Genomic DNA, 15,131 nt, shown 5'->3' on the forward strand with positions numbered 1-15,131 from the left:
ATGGAACAAAAAGAAACCCTGCTCTCAAGTAGACAGGACTTGTTACTAGTAAGAACTCCAGACAAAGATTGATGCATGAGTTAATGTTTGGCACAAAACAATGCCATGACTCATCCTGGTGATTCTCAGAGCAAGAATGAGCATGATTGGGTGAACCACTGTGAGGCTTTATGCCACTTGGGAAAATGGCATGGATTTAGTACATAATTAAGAATTTTTATTTTACCATATTTTCCTTTTTAAAATTTTAGTTACTTTAAATTTTTCTCCATTTTTTCAATTGCCAATCATGTACACTCGACTTCACGTATGTGCAGTTTGAATAAAATGAGGTCTTAAAGAAAACATCTTTAAAATGTTGTAAATACTTTAGGGTTTGGTTTTTTTTCCTGTTTTCTACTTTACTTTCTTTAGTTTTAAATTAGGGTGTTAAAGAACATTGAAATACTGATTTCTCTTAATGTCACAAACCAAGCAAGGTTTTTCAGCCTTTTTACTTGTTGCCATAATTTTGTGTTTTATGCAGAATAAAATCATTGGTTTCAAGGCAGAAGAGTTTAGGTAAGGGTTAGGCAGATGAGATTAAGTGACTCACGTAGCTAGGAAGTATCTGAAGTCAGATTTGAACCCAAGACCTTTTATCTCTAGGCCTGATTCTTTTGAGCCATCTAGCTGCCCTGTAGGAGCATTTTTAAGTCTTGGGGGGTATTTAGTGTTGGTGAGGCTTATCTGGGCTCCAGTGCTCAGTTACAAAAGTCCTGGAGAAGAAACACCTGTTAAGGAGAAAAAGGTATCAAGTTGTCAGTGGTATTGTTTGTGTACTAACCAATTCTTTTGACAAGGAGTCAAATTTATTTATCATGGACTAGATAGATAGATAGATAATTAGCTAACCTCTATATCAGTTAAGCTAATTTAGTGAGAGAGTAGGAAAAGTACCTGAAATGGTTTGACATGTGCTTTAAAATTCAAGGCTAGTCCAGAAAGCAATTTTCATGCAAACATAACTAGCAAATCGCCAACATTTACAATATACCTGGCCTCTCCTTATGGCTCAGTCACTATCTATTATGTTTTATCTTGCCTTGCTTTATCCACACATTTGCTATCAGTTGAGCATCAAAGCTTCATGTGCTCAGGAGGTTTTAGGAAGGGGGATTAGCTGTTGTCAGGATCACATAACGCTAATTAATAGACTACCTTCATCTGGTCTGCTCAGACCTTACAGCAGTTTGAGAAGATTAGAGTAAGTTCAGAGTTCATAAGAACATAATTATGGTGTGTAACCCCTCCAGTGTTAGCATTACATAGAAAAGTTAGCTCAGGTGACATTCTCTCATGCACTCTCTCTACAGTCACAGCTGTGGCATGTGATACTGTGGGCTGGCAAACTCTGACAATATTTGCTGCATTTGATGATGCTTTAATTTATACTGTTAAAATTAATACTTGGTGATGATTTCAAAACAGTGAAAAACCTATTGACATCAGATAGCAAAGTAAAATTTATTTTTCCAATGAAGCTATAAAAATAAAGGTTTTGAAAAACCTCAAAATTCAGTCACTCAGGTTTTGGCACTAACTGATTGCCTCCTTAAAATATTTTGTTTAGTTTTTTGCAAGGGGTAGCCTATTAAAAAGTTGGGGTTTTTTTCCTTGCTATATTGAAAAACTTTCTCTTGAGTTGTATGGCATAAACTTGCCTTGTAGTTGTTTTGTGAGTTGTTTTTTTTTTTTTTTCAAGCAGCGTATAGGGATGTTTTAGAAGAGAACCGACTAAGACTCTTTAAAAATACTGTGTATTGGCTCCAAGGCAGAAGAGTGGTAAGGGTAGGCAATGGGGGTCAAGTGACTTGCCCAGGGTCACACAGCCAGGAAGTGTCTGAGGCCAGATTTGAACCTAGGACCTCCTGTCTCTAGGCCTGGCTTCCAATCCACTGAGCTACACAGCTGCCCCCCTACTGAGACTTCTTAAGTTTAATTGTTATAGCATAGTCATCCTTTCTTATCCCAGATTAGTGCCTAAATTCACTGGTGGCTTGAAATCAACAAGTATTTAAGTTAAGCATTTATGGTAGGTTTTAGGAACAAGAGCTTATACTCTACTGAAGGGATGTATGGGAAGGGACTACATTGTCTTTGCAATAAATTACAATGTTATTCCAAAGGGAATTAGGGAGAGTGTCATCCAAGTTGAATCTTGAAGGAAACAAGTAACAGTATAAGATAGAAACCAGGTTTTGAAGGGCTGCAAATGCCCCTACAGACATAGGAAGCCTATGAGGAGTTTTGAGCAGAGGAACGGTATGGTCAGAACTGTATTTTCAGAATATGATTATATGTAACACTTTGGAGGACAGATAGGAAAGGAGGAGAGACCCTAATATAAAAGAGAAAATCTAGTAAATCAAATGAATGTGTCCTGGAATATATTTTGCTTACACCTGAAGAGTTCGGTCCAAATGAAAATTGATTTGCTTGGCAGTAGAATTTAACTTCATTAAAGTCTATTAAACATTTTTACATATAGTTGCCAGAAATATTCCAACTCCACTTTATAGTTTTACAGGAGAAAGAAGAGGTGTAGCTTCAATATACTTTGATTTCTTCTTATAAATGGTGTGGTTTTTGTTTTTTTAACCTCAACTCTGTTCCCATACAGCTTGCATGTATCTAGGTGACATCAAAGCAAAAAAAAAAAAAAATCAGTTAATTCAGTCATTCTCTATTTTGATCTAAGAACCAAGAAACTGGTATGACTGATTTCACAAAAGTATTTTTAAATATCATTTGACTAACTGGTATTTTGTAGGCATAACCTCAGTCAGCAAAGGAATACAGAAATGAATTAGTGGGTCTGGTAGAGGGAAAGGAAATCTGGGTTTGGGGAGAGGAGACTTGGGTTGAACTTAGCTCTGGAACTTAGTGAACTTAGCCAGGTGACTTCTCCTTTTGTAAAGTACTTCACCTACAAAATGGGAGTGATAGAATTTGTACTACTTGCTTTATAAAGTTATGAGGGAAGCCCTTTGTAAACTTTAAACATGAGGCATTCTAGACTTGATTTTTCTCATTTAGTGCCATTTTGCACCAAAATGCACAGGTGCATTTTAGAAACAAGTTTCTATTTCTATTTATTCTCTATATGGGGGCTGGTCATAGTAAAAGGTCTTTAACCCAAGATCCTTTGCCTCCTCTGTTAATTTCTTCTGGCTTAGAGGCAAATATAAAGAAATGAGGCCATATATTTTAATTTGTGTTGTGAAAATGTGGAAATTTCCGTAATTGTCATTTGTGAAATTTCCTAAAAGGCAGAGGTGTGATTCAGCAGAAATGTTTTTCTTTGTAATTTCCTTCATCTTCCCAAACTGAAACTTAGAGTTTTTGTCCTTTGAGAATAAGGAAGAATGAATTTTACCAATCCTTAGCATTCCAAACCTTTCATAACTAGGATTTTGTTTTTTTATTTCAAAAAAAAAAGATATATTTCTGGTCTGTCTTTGTTGTCTCTTTTTGCTTATGTATTGTGTTTATATATCTCACTGACCTACTGCAGTTCCCTCCCCCAATCTCATTTTCTTTCTGTCTTCATCCCTTTGTTCTGTATATATCTCATAATCTTCTCTTTTGACAAGCATTTATTTAGCCCCTGCTATGTGCCAGGCACTGTGGGTAGAATTGGGGATATAAAAATAAAATTTAACAGTCCCTGCCTTCAAGAAGATTCTGTTCTATTGCAGGACACATCCATATATAAATATATTTATTTTTTATATATTTACATGTAAAAATCTTTATATTTTATGTATATATTTATATGTACATATATATAAAGCAAATGCAAGATAACAGGGTAAGAGGTGGTCAGGTGCTTACAACTGGGGAGAATCAGGGGAAAAAATCTCATAAAAGAAGGTGTTTGAACAGTTTTCAGGCAAACTAGGGATTCTAAGAGTCAGAGCTGAGAAAGGAGCCCATTTCAACATGTTTTTGCTGAAAACATTTTTTTTAATGCAACACTGTAGATTGAACTATTAACAAACATTTCCTGTACTGTTTATGAAAAGTATTTTGCTTCCTACCTCAAGTTTGAAAATGCAGGAATTTCTGAAATTCACTCTTGTTTTTCAAAGGGAAAAATTTTTAAATTTCCTGATTGGGAAGGGTATGAAAGAATGATATTCCCAATGATAAATGTAAAACCCAGTGGAATTATGCATCGGCTAAGGGGGGTTAGGAAGGTTTGGGGAGAGGGAAAGAATATGAAACATGTAACTATGGGAAAATATTCAAAATAAAAATAAAAATATAAAAAAAAGAAAGAATAATATTCCTCCATGGAATAACATCTCAGACTTTTTGGATATCACAAATGGCAGCTTTGGAAATTATGATATTTTCACACCAAAAAGAAAAAGGGTGCCTCTTTTGTGGTATTTGTCTCTAGACCAGCTAAAGGTAATATGAGGGTCAAAAGGCCTAGGGACCTCCCACCTTTCACTTTATCCCATCTTCCTATATATAGACATGGGAAAACACTGTTGAGTGTGAACCCAGTTTATTGAACTGAAGGACATGGTTTTTATTATTTGTTTTATGAATTGAAAAAAGTTCTGAATTTGGGGTTTTATTTTACAACATGAAATAAATAGGTACAACCAATATCATATTACCTGCCTTCTTGGGAAGGAGGAAAGGGCAAGAGAGAGGGAGATAAAAAGAATGAGTCATAGATTTTTGGATATAGCTAATGTGAGAATCTGTTTCCCCTAAGCATATTTATTACATATTTACAACAAATCAAGTGTATTATATTATTGTTACATATAAAAAATAGTAACAGAAAAACAAAAGATACTTTTAACATGGTTAAAAATATAGAGTGCTTAGGTTGAGTTTAGTAGCTCCTGTATAAATGAGATTTTGTCTTTGTAAGGTATAATTTGATGGCATAAGAAGAATAAAAATATTTCCAAGCTTTAAAAAAGGGAGAGTGATGAGGAGAACGCCCTTCATTTCTTGCTCCCTCAGAATAAATAGTTGTTATACTTATGAAGCCTTGAATTATTTTTCCTCTCCCATGAATCAGTGATAGGCAAAATTTTAAAAGTACACACCCTTGCTTCTGTACCCCAATTCCTTCTTTCATTTTTCTGACTTCATTCTTTTTAGCCTTTGCTATTTCACTGTATTCCTCCCTTGATGTCTCTGCCCTGTCTGCCATTTTTATCATAAGATTACTTGGGGCGGGGTAAAGAAGGATCCTGGTAAGAAACCTGGTTTTGTAGTCCTTCAGCCTTCCTTAAGTTCACTGAACCAGATGTTGGCACTCCTTCCCCTCTCTCCATTTGTCAGTCAACAAGTGTTTAATTGAGAACTCATAGGGTGCACAACATTGTTGGAGGTAGTCGAATGCCTCCTTACACTTTGTAGATATCCACGCCTATTATTCTTGTGCAGGCAAAGGGAAACTTAATCCTATCTGGAATTATATGAACCCCTTCAGTGTCAGTACTGTGTTAATGAGGCTGTAAATTAGTCTGTGCTGACACAGTGAAGAAGAGAGCACTTTGTTATATGTAAGGGTTTGTATTTTTTAATCTATACATAACTGAAAGGGCCCTGATAGGGAAATATGCCTGGACCCGGGGACTAGAAGGCATCCGAGCACATCACTGGGAGTACTGCCACCATGCCTGAAGGAATCTGGACTTGGGTAGTAGTGGAGAACATTTCACAATTAGTTCTTAAAGATGCAGTAGCAGTTTTCAAAAAGCTGTTTACTCCCATTCCCTCTCAAAATCTTTTTCTACTAATCAGAATTAATGGAAAAACTTTAACTGCCTTAGAAACAGAGTCTAATGAAATGTAGTTTTATAGAGTGCAACTCTCTAGGTCAATAGGAATGTCAATGGAAGTGAGAATTTCTACAATTGTCCCTTTCCCCATCCACTTTCTCCTTGCCTTTTGACGTTCATGCAAGATCATTTGAAAGATGATCTTCTTCATTCATCCCACTTTGGTGAGATTCAAATCAGGTACATTTTCTAAGTCTTACGTTTAAACTTTATGCCACTTGGGGGCAGTTAGGTGGCTCATTGGATTAAGAACTAGGCCTAGAGACAGGAGGTTCCAGGTTTAAATCTGACCCCAGACACTTTCTACCTCTGTGACCTTGGGCAAGTCACTTAACCCCAGTTTCCTAACCCTTGCCACTCATCTACCTTGGAACGAGTACATATTACTATCTCTAAGATGGAAGGGATGGATTTAAAATATTTTTTCATTTTAAGAAACCATGGCATTTGAATTTCATTCTTTGAAAGGCATTTGGATAAAGAGCAGGGTCAGGAGAGCTTAGTTGTTTTTTGAAAAAGGAAGGAAGTAAAAAGTTAATTTTTTAATCCCCAAATGGAAAAATGACATGAAATCTTAATGCCTATTTCTGTGTCTGGGCCACTAAATCATCTTCCCAGAAGTCAGGTGTCTATTGCTTCTAACCTGTCCAACGCCTCATGGTCATTAAGCCAATTCTAATTGTTGGTATTAAGTTCAAAATCAGCCTAACCAAGTGGATAGAGCAATAATAGGCTAGCTATCAGGCTCCCCAGGCTCTAGTCCCAACTCAGGCCCTGACATTGATGTTGGGCAGATTATACAGCTTCTCTGTGTTTTGGTCTCCTTGCCTGTAAAATCAGATTTGTAATAACGGCCCTGGTCTATCTCACAGGAATGTTGTATGGACAAATTACGTAATAAATGTAAAAGTACCTCAGAGATAAAGACCCTCCATCAGATGTGCAAGGTATGATAGATACAGCTGCAGGAAAAGTACATTATAGAGGCTTACAGTGGTTCATCCCTGTGGTCCTGATGCCCAGATATGGCTATCTAATGGATTCTTGTTAAGCAAACTAAACCGTCTTATCAGTTTGTGACTGTATCATGCCTAATGGCATAAAACCTCCTTGAAACATTTGTTCCTTTGAAACAAATGTGCAGCAAAGGACATTTCTTTTAAAATTAGATCAGGCCCCTTTCATAGTGGCTAGGAATAAGTCAGAATACCTCAGAGTGGTTAATGGACTGTGTCCTTTAGGGTTTAAGTATTTGTTTTGGGATGAGATGGTTGTTTAATAAACCTGAGAAATGTGTTTTGAAATAATTTGAGGAAGGGGAAAAATTCAGTCAGTCTCCCAGAGGTAAAGTAAGTTGCTTCAAGTTCTTACAGCCTTTGGCAAAGCCAGAACCCGAATACAGGTCTTGTGCCAATCATTCTATACAACAACATAGATTAGATCACATTTTATTTGCATCCTTAGCAAAATCCTCAGTTTCTTCATCTATAAAGTGGGGATAACAATAGTTATCCTACCTCTCACCTACCTTTCAGAGTGATTGTGAGGATCAAATGGAATAATAATTATAAAGCTCTCAACCTTAGCACAGTGACCGGCATATAGTAAGAGCTATGTAAATGTTAATAATAATTATTATTATTGAAAATAGCAAGTATTGTTTAAACAGGCTTTTTTCAGTAGACACAGATATATAAGAATAATAAGAGCCAGTAACCAATGTTATGATAGAAGGGGGATAGAGAGAGTCTATGAAGTGTGTCTCTCTTCTAGCTCTCCCCTCAGGCCGAATATGCACTGCAGGAGACTTTGAGGGAGTGTCACCCCTAAACTGGGTGACCTTGGATGGTCGTGCCACCCCCACAGGAGTTGGGGGTGAGGCTTCCCTATAAGATGAGGTATGGGTGACCCAATCTGATTTTGAATGAGGGCAGGGTTCACACAAGCCTCCCCTGAGGTCAGTCAATGTCACAGCGGGTGGTCTGGCTCCAAGATGGAGGCAGCTAGACCAGGCTGTGATTCCCCCTCACCCTCATCTCTCAGGCACTCTGGAATGCTATCTGAATAATGAATGGCTTTTATTATTCACAATTCAAGGATTGGGGAAGGAGTGAAGGGCAGAGGGATTTGGGGATGCCCTCTTCTCTATTTCTATGGGGTCTGTCACTTAGGAAGGAAACCTTTGGGGTTCCTACTCCTAAGCTTCTTCCTCCCCCTTCTCCTTCTGTTTCTATTTCTAGTTTTCTGTTTCTATCCTTTTCTACAATTCTAAGTTTTAACTGAAAGGGGGTCTCTCAGCAAGGTTGGGTAATGGGAGAAGGAGCCTAAGAAATCACTCCCAAAATGGAGTCCAAACACTTTGCAGACTCTATGGTTGAAGTCTTGCTGGGTGAGATGCGATGGAGTCTTTGACCATGGAATCAGGGTTTCAGTGTCCATAGAAAGATCCACAGGAAACCCTCAGGACTGGATCCGAGCTGGGATATCCTCCTCAGAACTTCTCCTTCCTCCAAGAACCTCTGCCAGAAGACCTCCTCTCTCCTTCCTCCTCCAGAGCCCTTCCAGAATTCCTCTGGTCTTAACTGTCCCCAACTGTCACTAACTGTCAGTCACTCCTTCTCTGGCTCCTTCTGTTCCATCCCCCTTTGCACAAATTCCATCCTTCCAGATAAAACAATGCAAATATGTAGTATGGGGAATTCCTTTCAGGCAGACACTGTCTTAATTTTTAGCCAAATTGTCTCATTTCATCAATAAAGTCTGTAACAACATACATGTTCTCTGAGAAAGAGAAAAAAAACCCTCAGCATTGGCCTTTAACTGTCCTATCTATTCTTCGCTCCTCATAAACTGAGAGCTTCTGTATGTTGGACATAAGTTAGTCTCGCATGGAGTAATCAGACTGGACTTCGAATATGTGCCACTAATTCACTAATTCTAATCTTTGTACTTGTCCTTATTAGCTGCATGACCATGGGTGTCTAGCTTACCCTTTCAAATTTTCATTTCTTCACCTATAATAGTAATGGAATTCTAAGAAACTCCCTGGGGTTCCAAGGAAAGTGTTGCAGAAAGATCCAACCTGAACTATTAAGTCTCAAATATACTATGATAAAACTCCAAATATTGTGCTAACATAAACTTTATATTTCTAAGGAAAACTGGAATTATTTCTTTTGACAGAGGACCTTTCCTAGTGGCACTGGGCAAATCCTGGCATCCAGAAGAGTTTAACTGTGCCCACTGCAAAAACACCATGGCTTACATTGGATTTGTGGAGGAGAAGGGAGCATTGTACTGTGAGCTGTGCTATGAGAAATTCTTTGCTCCTGAATGTGGGCGCTGCCAAAGGAAGATCCTGGGAGTAAGTTGAGGAACCTTTTTAGAGCATGTGTTTTTGTGGGTTCCAGCAGGGGCAGTTCTGTTTGGAGCTACAATGGTAAGACTCCTTCTCTGTCCTTTCCTTCCTATTTTATGCTCTAATCTCTTTGTCACTGTTGGAGGGGGAGCAGAACTGAGCTGTCCCCTTCCCCCCACCACCCCGCCTGCCAACCAGATACAGCCTTATGAAACTCAGGAGGATAGGTAGGCAGCCTGTGGTTTCATCTTGCTGTTTTCCTGTTTGGCTGGTGGAAAAGCTAGGCCACCAGGCAAAAATAATTTACTGTGGATTCTCAGGGACCTGGGTGGGCTGCCTTCCTGGTATGCTGCTTGCTTAAGAAGAGAGAGGTAGCCTAGATTGAGTTGAATCAGACCACACACACAATAGTTCTCAGCATTGACACCTTTACTGTTTTAATTAAATTCCAGCCTTCTTTTAAGACCAGGGTTTTTTTTTCTACCTGTTAGGGTTCAACTGTAGGACCTCATGAAACATTCAAAAAATATGAACCATATAGATGATGTATTTTTTGAACTCACACATAATATTTTAAAATATAACTTTAATTTTATGAGACCAAGTAGGTAATGGAAATAAGCTTTTGACAGAAAAAAATAAAACCACACATTTTGCTGAAAGAGTAAATTTGGGGCAGATGAATTAATCACAGTTTACTCTAAATAGGTGTTATTGTTTTCTTTTGGAATTTTTAAAACTGGATTTTGAGGTCAGAGTCTGGGCACTTGTGCTGTTGTCTATGGAGTAGTATATGTCTTTCTGGAAGCAAGAGAAAGAAACAGCAGTGGCCTGTTTGTTCTGGAAACCAATTTTGTATCATGGGAATTTTTCCAGCAGGGTTCCTAGAAATCAGATTCCTCTGCCTTTGCTGAATTATTATGCTTTTTAAAAGAATATAGTCCTATCTCACTAACTAGGGGGCAGATTTGCATTACTTAGTAGTGAAACCTAATGAAATAGTCAACTAAATTACATCTACTAAATTGGTTTCTGGTAGAAGGAAGTGTATTATCTGTACCTATAGAAAAGGTCTCAGACCTCGCTCTGAAGATATAACCCAAGTCATTATGACATAATTTATTTGTTATTATTTTTTAATTTAATTTTTTACCAATTACATGTAATAACAAATTTCCACATAAGTTTACCAAAGTTATATGCGCCAAATTATTTCCTTCCCTCCTTCCCTCCCTCATCCAAGAGCTGGCAAGCAATTCAATCTAGGTTACATATGTTTTATCACATAAAACACATTTCCATATTGTTCATTTTTATAGTGAATAATCTTATAAAATCAAAACCTCTTAAACCCAAATAAACAATTGAAAGATTGCATGCTTTGATCTGCATTCTGACTCCAGTAGTTCTTTCTCTGGAAGTGAATAGCATCCTTTGTCATATGTCCCTCAGAATTGTCCTGGATCATCACATTGCTGAGTCACTAAGAATATCACATTTGATCATTCCACAATATTGCTGTTTCTGTGTACATGGTTTTCCTGGTTCTGCTTACTTCACTCTGCATCAATTCATGTAGGTCTCTCTAGCTCTTACTGAAATCATTCATATTATGGCACAATTTAGAAACCTTACTCAGCTATTGAAATAATTTAGGATAAGGACAGAAGTAAAAATACTTCCCTGGAAACTTAAGGAATTCTGAGGAGGTGAAAAAGGAACAGAATTTTAGGTAAGAGGACTTCTAATCCCAACTCTTCTAATATGTGACCTAGGGCAAATCTCTTCACCTCTTTTTACTAATCTGCCACATTAGGGAGTTGGAGTTACCTTTTGAATCTAGAATAATGCGATCTATTATCCCATGTTGCTCTGTCAGACATAAAAGCAAATGCAATTCTCCATTTATTATAGACTTTGTTTTACATCTGAATTGCTGCTTAGTTGCTAATTGCCTCCAAATTGCTTTATGATCATAAACAATCCATAATAATAATGATGGTATCTATAAGTATTTTCAAATTTTATATAGCACTTTCTTCACAACTGTGTAAAGTGGGGAATGCACTTAGTTTTGTCCTCGATTTATGAAGAAAGAAAACTTAAAAGAGTTAGAGTAATCAGTGACCCCTTACCATGATCTCAGAAACAGTAAGGACCAAATTAGTTTTTAGACCTGTATCTCCTGACTCCTATGTCTGGTACACTTAGAACTATACTACTTAGTTAACTCTTACTGGCTAACTATTCTTCATCATTTTCTCTTGTTTTAAATGATTGTTGATAGGTTTTTTTTTAATTACCATTATTTCCCCCAGTGTGTGTCTCTCTCCTGCTCCCTGTAAGAATAAAGGAGCCAGTAAATGAATGTTTGATAGAAGGGAGATAGAGAAAGTCTGTATGGTGAGTCTCTCTTCCAGCTCTCCACTGGAGCCGAATATACATTGGGAGACTTTCAGGGGGTGTCATCCAGAAACTGAGTGACATGGATGGTCATGCCACCCCACAGGAGTTGGGGGTGAGGTTTCCCTATAAGATGATGGTACCCCAATCTGATTCTGAATAAGGAAGGATGGGATTCACACAAACTTCCCCCCATCAGTTAATTTCACAGCAGATGGTCTGGCTTCAAGATGGAGGCAGCCAGACCAAGCTGTGGTTCTCCTCTCCCTTGTTGTCTCTCAGGCATTCTGGAATGCTATCTGACTGTTGAATGGCTTTTATTATTCACAATTCAGGGATTGGGGAAGGAGTGAAGAGCAGAGGGATTTTGGGATGCCCTCTTCTCTATTTCTATGGGATCTGTCACTTAGGAGGGAAACCTTTGGGGTTCCCACTCCTAAGCATCTTCCTCTCCCTTCTCCTTCTGTTTCTATTTCTAGTTTTCTGTTTCTATCCTTTTCTACAATTCTAAGTTTTAACTGAAAGGGGGTCTCTCAGCAAGGTTGGGTAATGGGAGAAGGAGACTAAGAGATTGCTCCCAAAATGGAGTCCAAAAACTTAGCTGACTCGATGTTTGAAGTCTTGATGGGTGAGATGCGATGGAATGGTTTTGATCAGGGAAACGGGGTTTCAGTGTCCAAAGAAAGATCCTCAGGAAGCCCTCAGGACTGGATCAGAGCTGGGTTGTCCTCCTCCTCCCTCTTCCTAGTCCTCTTCCTGAAGACCTCTCCTCTCCTTCCTTTTTCTGAGTCCCTTTCCCAGAATTCTTCCTGGTTTCAACTGTCAGCAACTGCCCACAAGTGCCTTCTCTGGCTCCTTTTGTCCTATCCCCCTTGTACAAATCCTATCCTTACATCCTCACCTAGAGAGCCATCACATATGTCAAATAATATATTTTTAAATTTAATTTAATTTTTTTGTTTTAAGATTTAAATATTTTATTTTTTTAGAAAATTTTTCCATGATTCCATGATTCATGTTTTTACTTTCCCCTTCCCTACCCCACCCCATATCCAATGCACATTTCTACTGGTTTTGACGTGTGTCATCCAAATAATATTTTTTTAACACAAAAAGGGGTTAAAAATCAGCACAACTCATCAGAATAAAACTTTTTTTTCATTTTTTAACAAATAAATGTAGATAAAAAGATAAATTGACTTTTTTTTCATGGCCGTACCTTTTTTGTGTGTGTGGTCTAGATCTGTGACTTTATTAGGGTAAAAGAGCTTTTCATAACAAACTCTTTCTACCAGTACAGATCAACAGTTCTGTATTTTATAATCTCTAAAGTTTCCCTGCAGTCCAGTATTGTCAGAGGTGAGGGCTGACACCCTAAGTTTTAATAAATATGTGTACTTGCAAATCTTGTTTTCATCTGATTTTCTGTGTATCTGTGCAAATAGAGCAAGGCAAAAGGAAAGGGACCTTGGAATCCCACTTTCATTGTCCCTGGGGAATTAAAAATTATCTCCTAGCAAAGCAATCCAACCAAATATTCTGCTCCTAATTCAGTTACCCACCAGGCTTTTTTTTAAATGTCCTGAACATATTTAGCACAAGGTTCCTCTTTTGTTCAAATCCACATATCCTAGTACCATTTTCAGAAGAGTTTGACATTTTTAACACAAAGGAAGCAAGATCAAAACTGAATTTTGCAATATTAAATATTTGTAAAACTAACTAAATACTGATTACAGTATGCCCCATCTGGGGATTAAGGACTGGGCCTATAATTTCATTGGTACAGAATATTACTAGATGAGGAAATTACCCCTACCACTCAGGTCAGCACCTTCTCTGCAACTTGGAGTGTTTCCTATAGTCCTGAGAGTTTAAACAACTTGCCCAGGGTTACAAATATGGTGCTAGAGTTGGACACCTCTCTGTGACATCCCCTATAATAGAGAGAGATAAAATGTTTGTGTTGAAACCTTTTTTTCTGGGAATGATATTTAGGTATAATGCCCTAACCTTTTCCTAATATAATGTTTTCTAAAGGGCTTCAAAGCACTACTTGACACAAAGTACAGGTAGAAGAAATACATAATTTCTGAAGAAAGATTCATAGCACGGGTTGTATTCAAATAGCACAGCAACTATCTGGAGTGTTTAGTATGTATGTGTGAAAAATATATACATTCTACCATAGATGATAAAAGATGCCCATATTTTTCCTTGCCTGTGAAGAAGGCAGTATGAGTATCCCTCCATTTACTCTCTTCCACAGGGCAGTATATATTGGGGGATGATACAAAAAAATAAAATAAAAAAATAAAAACCAGAAATGAACTCTGTGCTTCTTGCTATGGTTTTAACTGTTCTTTTTCTTCTGTCTCTTTTACCAATTCCCAAACCTGATTGGAACACTTCCCATACCACCATTTATTTGCACCCAGGTCAATGGCACAATTTTGTTTGCCTCAGGTAGCAGAACATCCTACCCGTCTAAACGTACAAATAGTAATAATATTATGAGAACAAACTCTTGCATATTGATCCTATTGCCCTCTTCTTTCATATGTAAATGAATTTTTTTCTTCACTTTCTGAAACAGGAAGTCATCAATGCTTTGAAACAAACTTGGCATGTTTCCTGTTTTGTGTGTGTGGCCTGCAATAAACCCATTCGAAACAATGTTTTCCACTTGGAAGATGGTGATCCCTACTGTGAAACAGGTGAGCAAAACCTTGAGAACAGGCTTATGAGGTTCAACATGATATACATTAAAGAAGAAAAGTTGGCTTTGTTTTTGGAAAGAATTCCAACTGTTTCTCAAATTTTACTTTCCCCACCTCATGCATTAACCTTTCACAGTGTAACTAGCCTTGAAGCCAGGAAGACCTGAAATCAAGTTCTATCTTTGACAGCTAGTGGTTTTATGATTTTGAACATGTTATTTAATCTTTAAAGGCTCCAAACATCTCTTTGGAGCTAAAAGGGGCAGAGAAGGTGCCAATCTACATTGGGAAAAAGGGTTTTCTAACCTAGAACTTAAAAGCCAAGATCTAATCAGAACCCCTTAATCTTTTTAACTGCCGAATGTATTTTTTCCATCTAGGAAAACTATTAGTGTGTATTATAAGTAAAATGTGATAAGATAAGAAAACATTCCCAAGATTCAAAGTCTTGACATTGTATCTCCTTGAGAAATGGTTTATATTTAATTGTATACTCATTTCAATTAGAAAAGTTAATAATAGCTGGCATTTCTATTACATTTTGAAAAGCTCTTCACATTGTAAAAATAAAATTAGGCAAGTGATGCAAGCCACAAGGAATCCTAAGAGACTCTTGTTTATGAAAAACTATTTATTTAAATATATATATGGGAAAAAAGATTTCTAATTCTAAGGGATTCAAACTCCACCAAAATAAACTCCCAGGTCCTGCAAGGAACCGATTCTCTTGTGGTTCACAGGCTACACTAATCCTCCCTGATCTAACTAACCAAATTTATACTATTCTAAATA

The 15,131-nt window shown here is 37.5% G+C and overlaps 1 protein-coding gene across 3 annotated transcripts in view; it reads left to right on the plus strand.

Moving 5' to 3' along the window:
• PDLIM5 (PDZ and LIM domain 5) overlaps positions 1-15,131 on the plus strand; it is a 199,574-nt gene that overhangs the window by 161,228 nt on the left and 23,215 nt on the right. For all 3 annotated transcript variants that reach the window (XM_044680024.1, XM_044680025.1, XM_044680026.1), the window contains 2 exons: positions 9,042-9,222; positions 14,216-14,336. In XM_044680024.1, the coding sequence (XP_044535959.1) occupies positions 9,042-9,222; positions 14,216-14,336 (302 nt within the window). The remainder of the gene's footprint in view (positions 1-9,041; positions 9,223-14,215; positions 14,337-15,131) is intronic.

This window comes from Gracilinanus agilis, chromosome 6 (genome assembly GCF_016433145.1).
Source record: "Gracilinanus agilis isolate LMUSP501 chromosome 6, AgileGrace, whole genome shotgun sequence".
NCBI lineage: Eukaryota > Metazoa > Chordata > Mammalia > Didelphimorphia > Didelphidae > Gracilinanus > Gracilinanus agilis.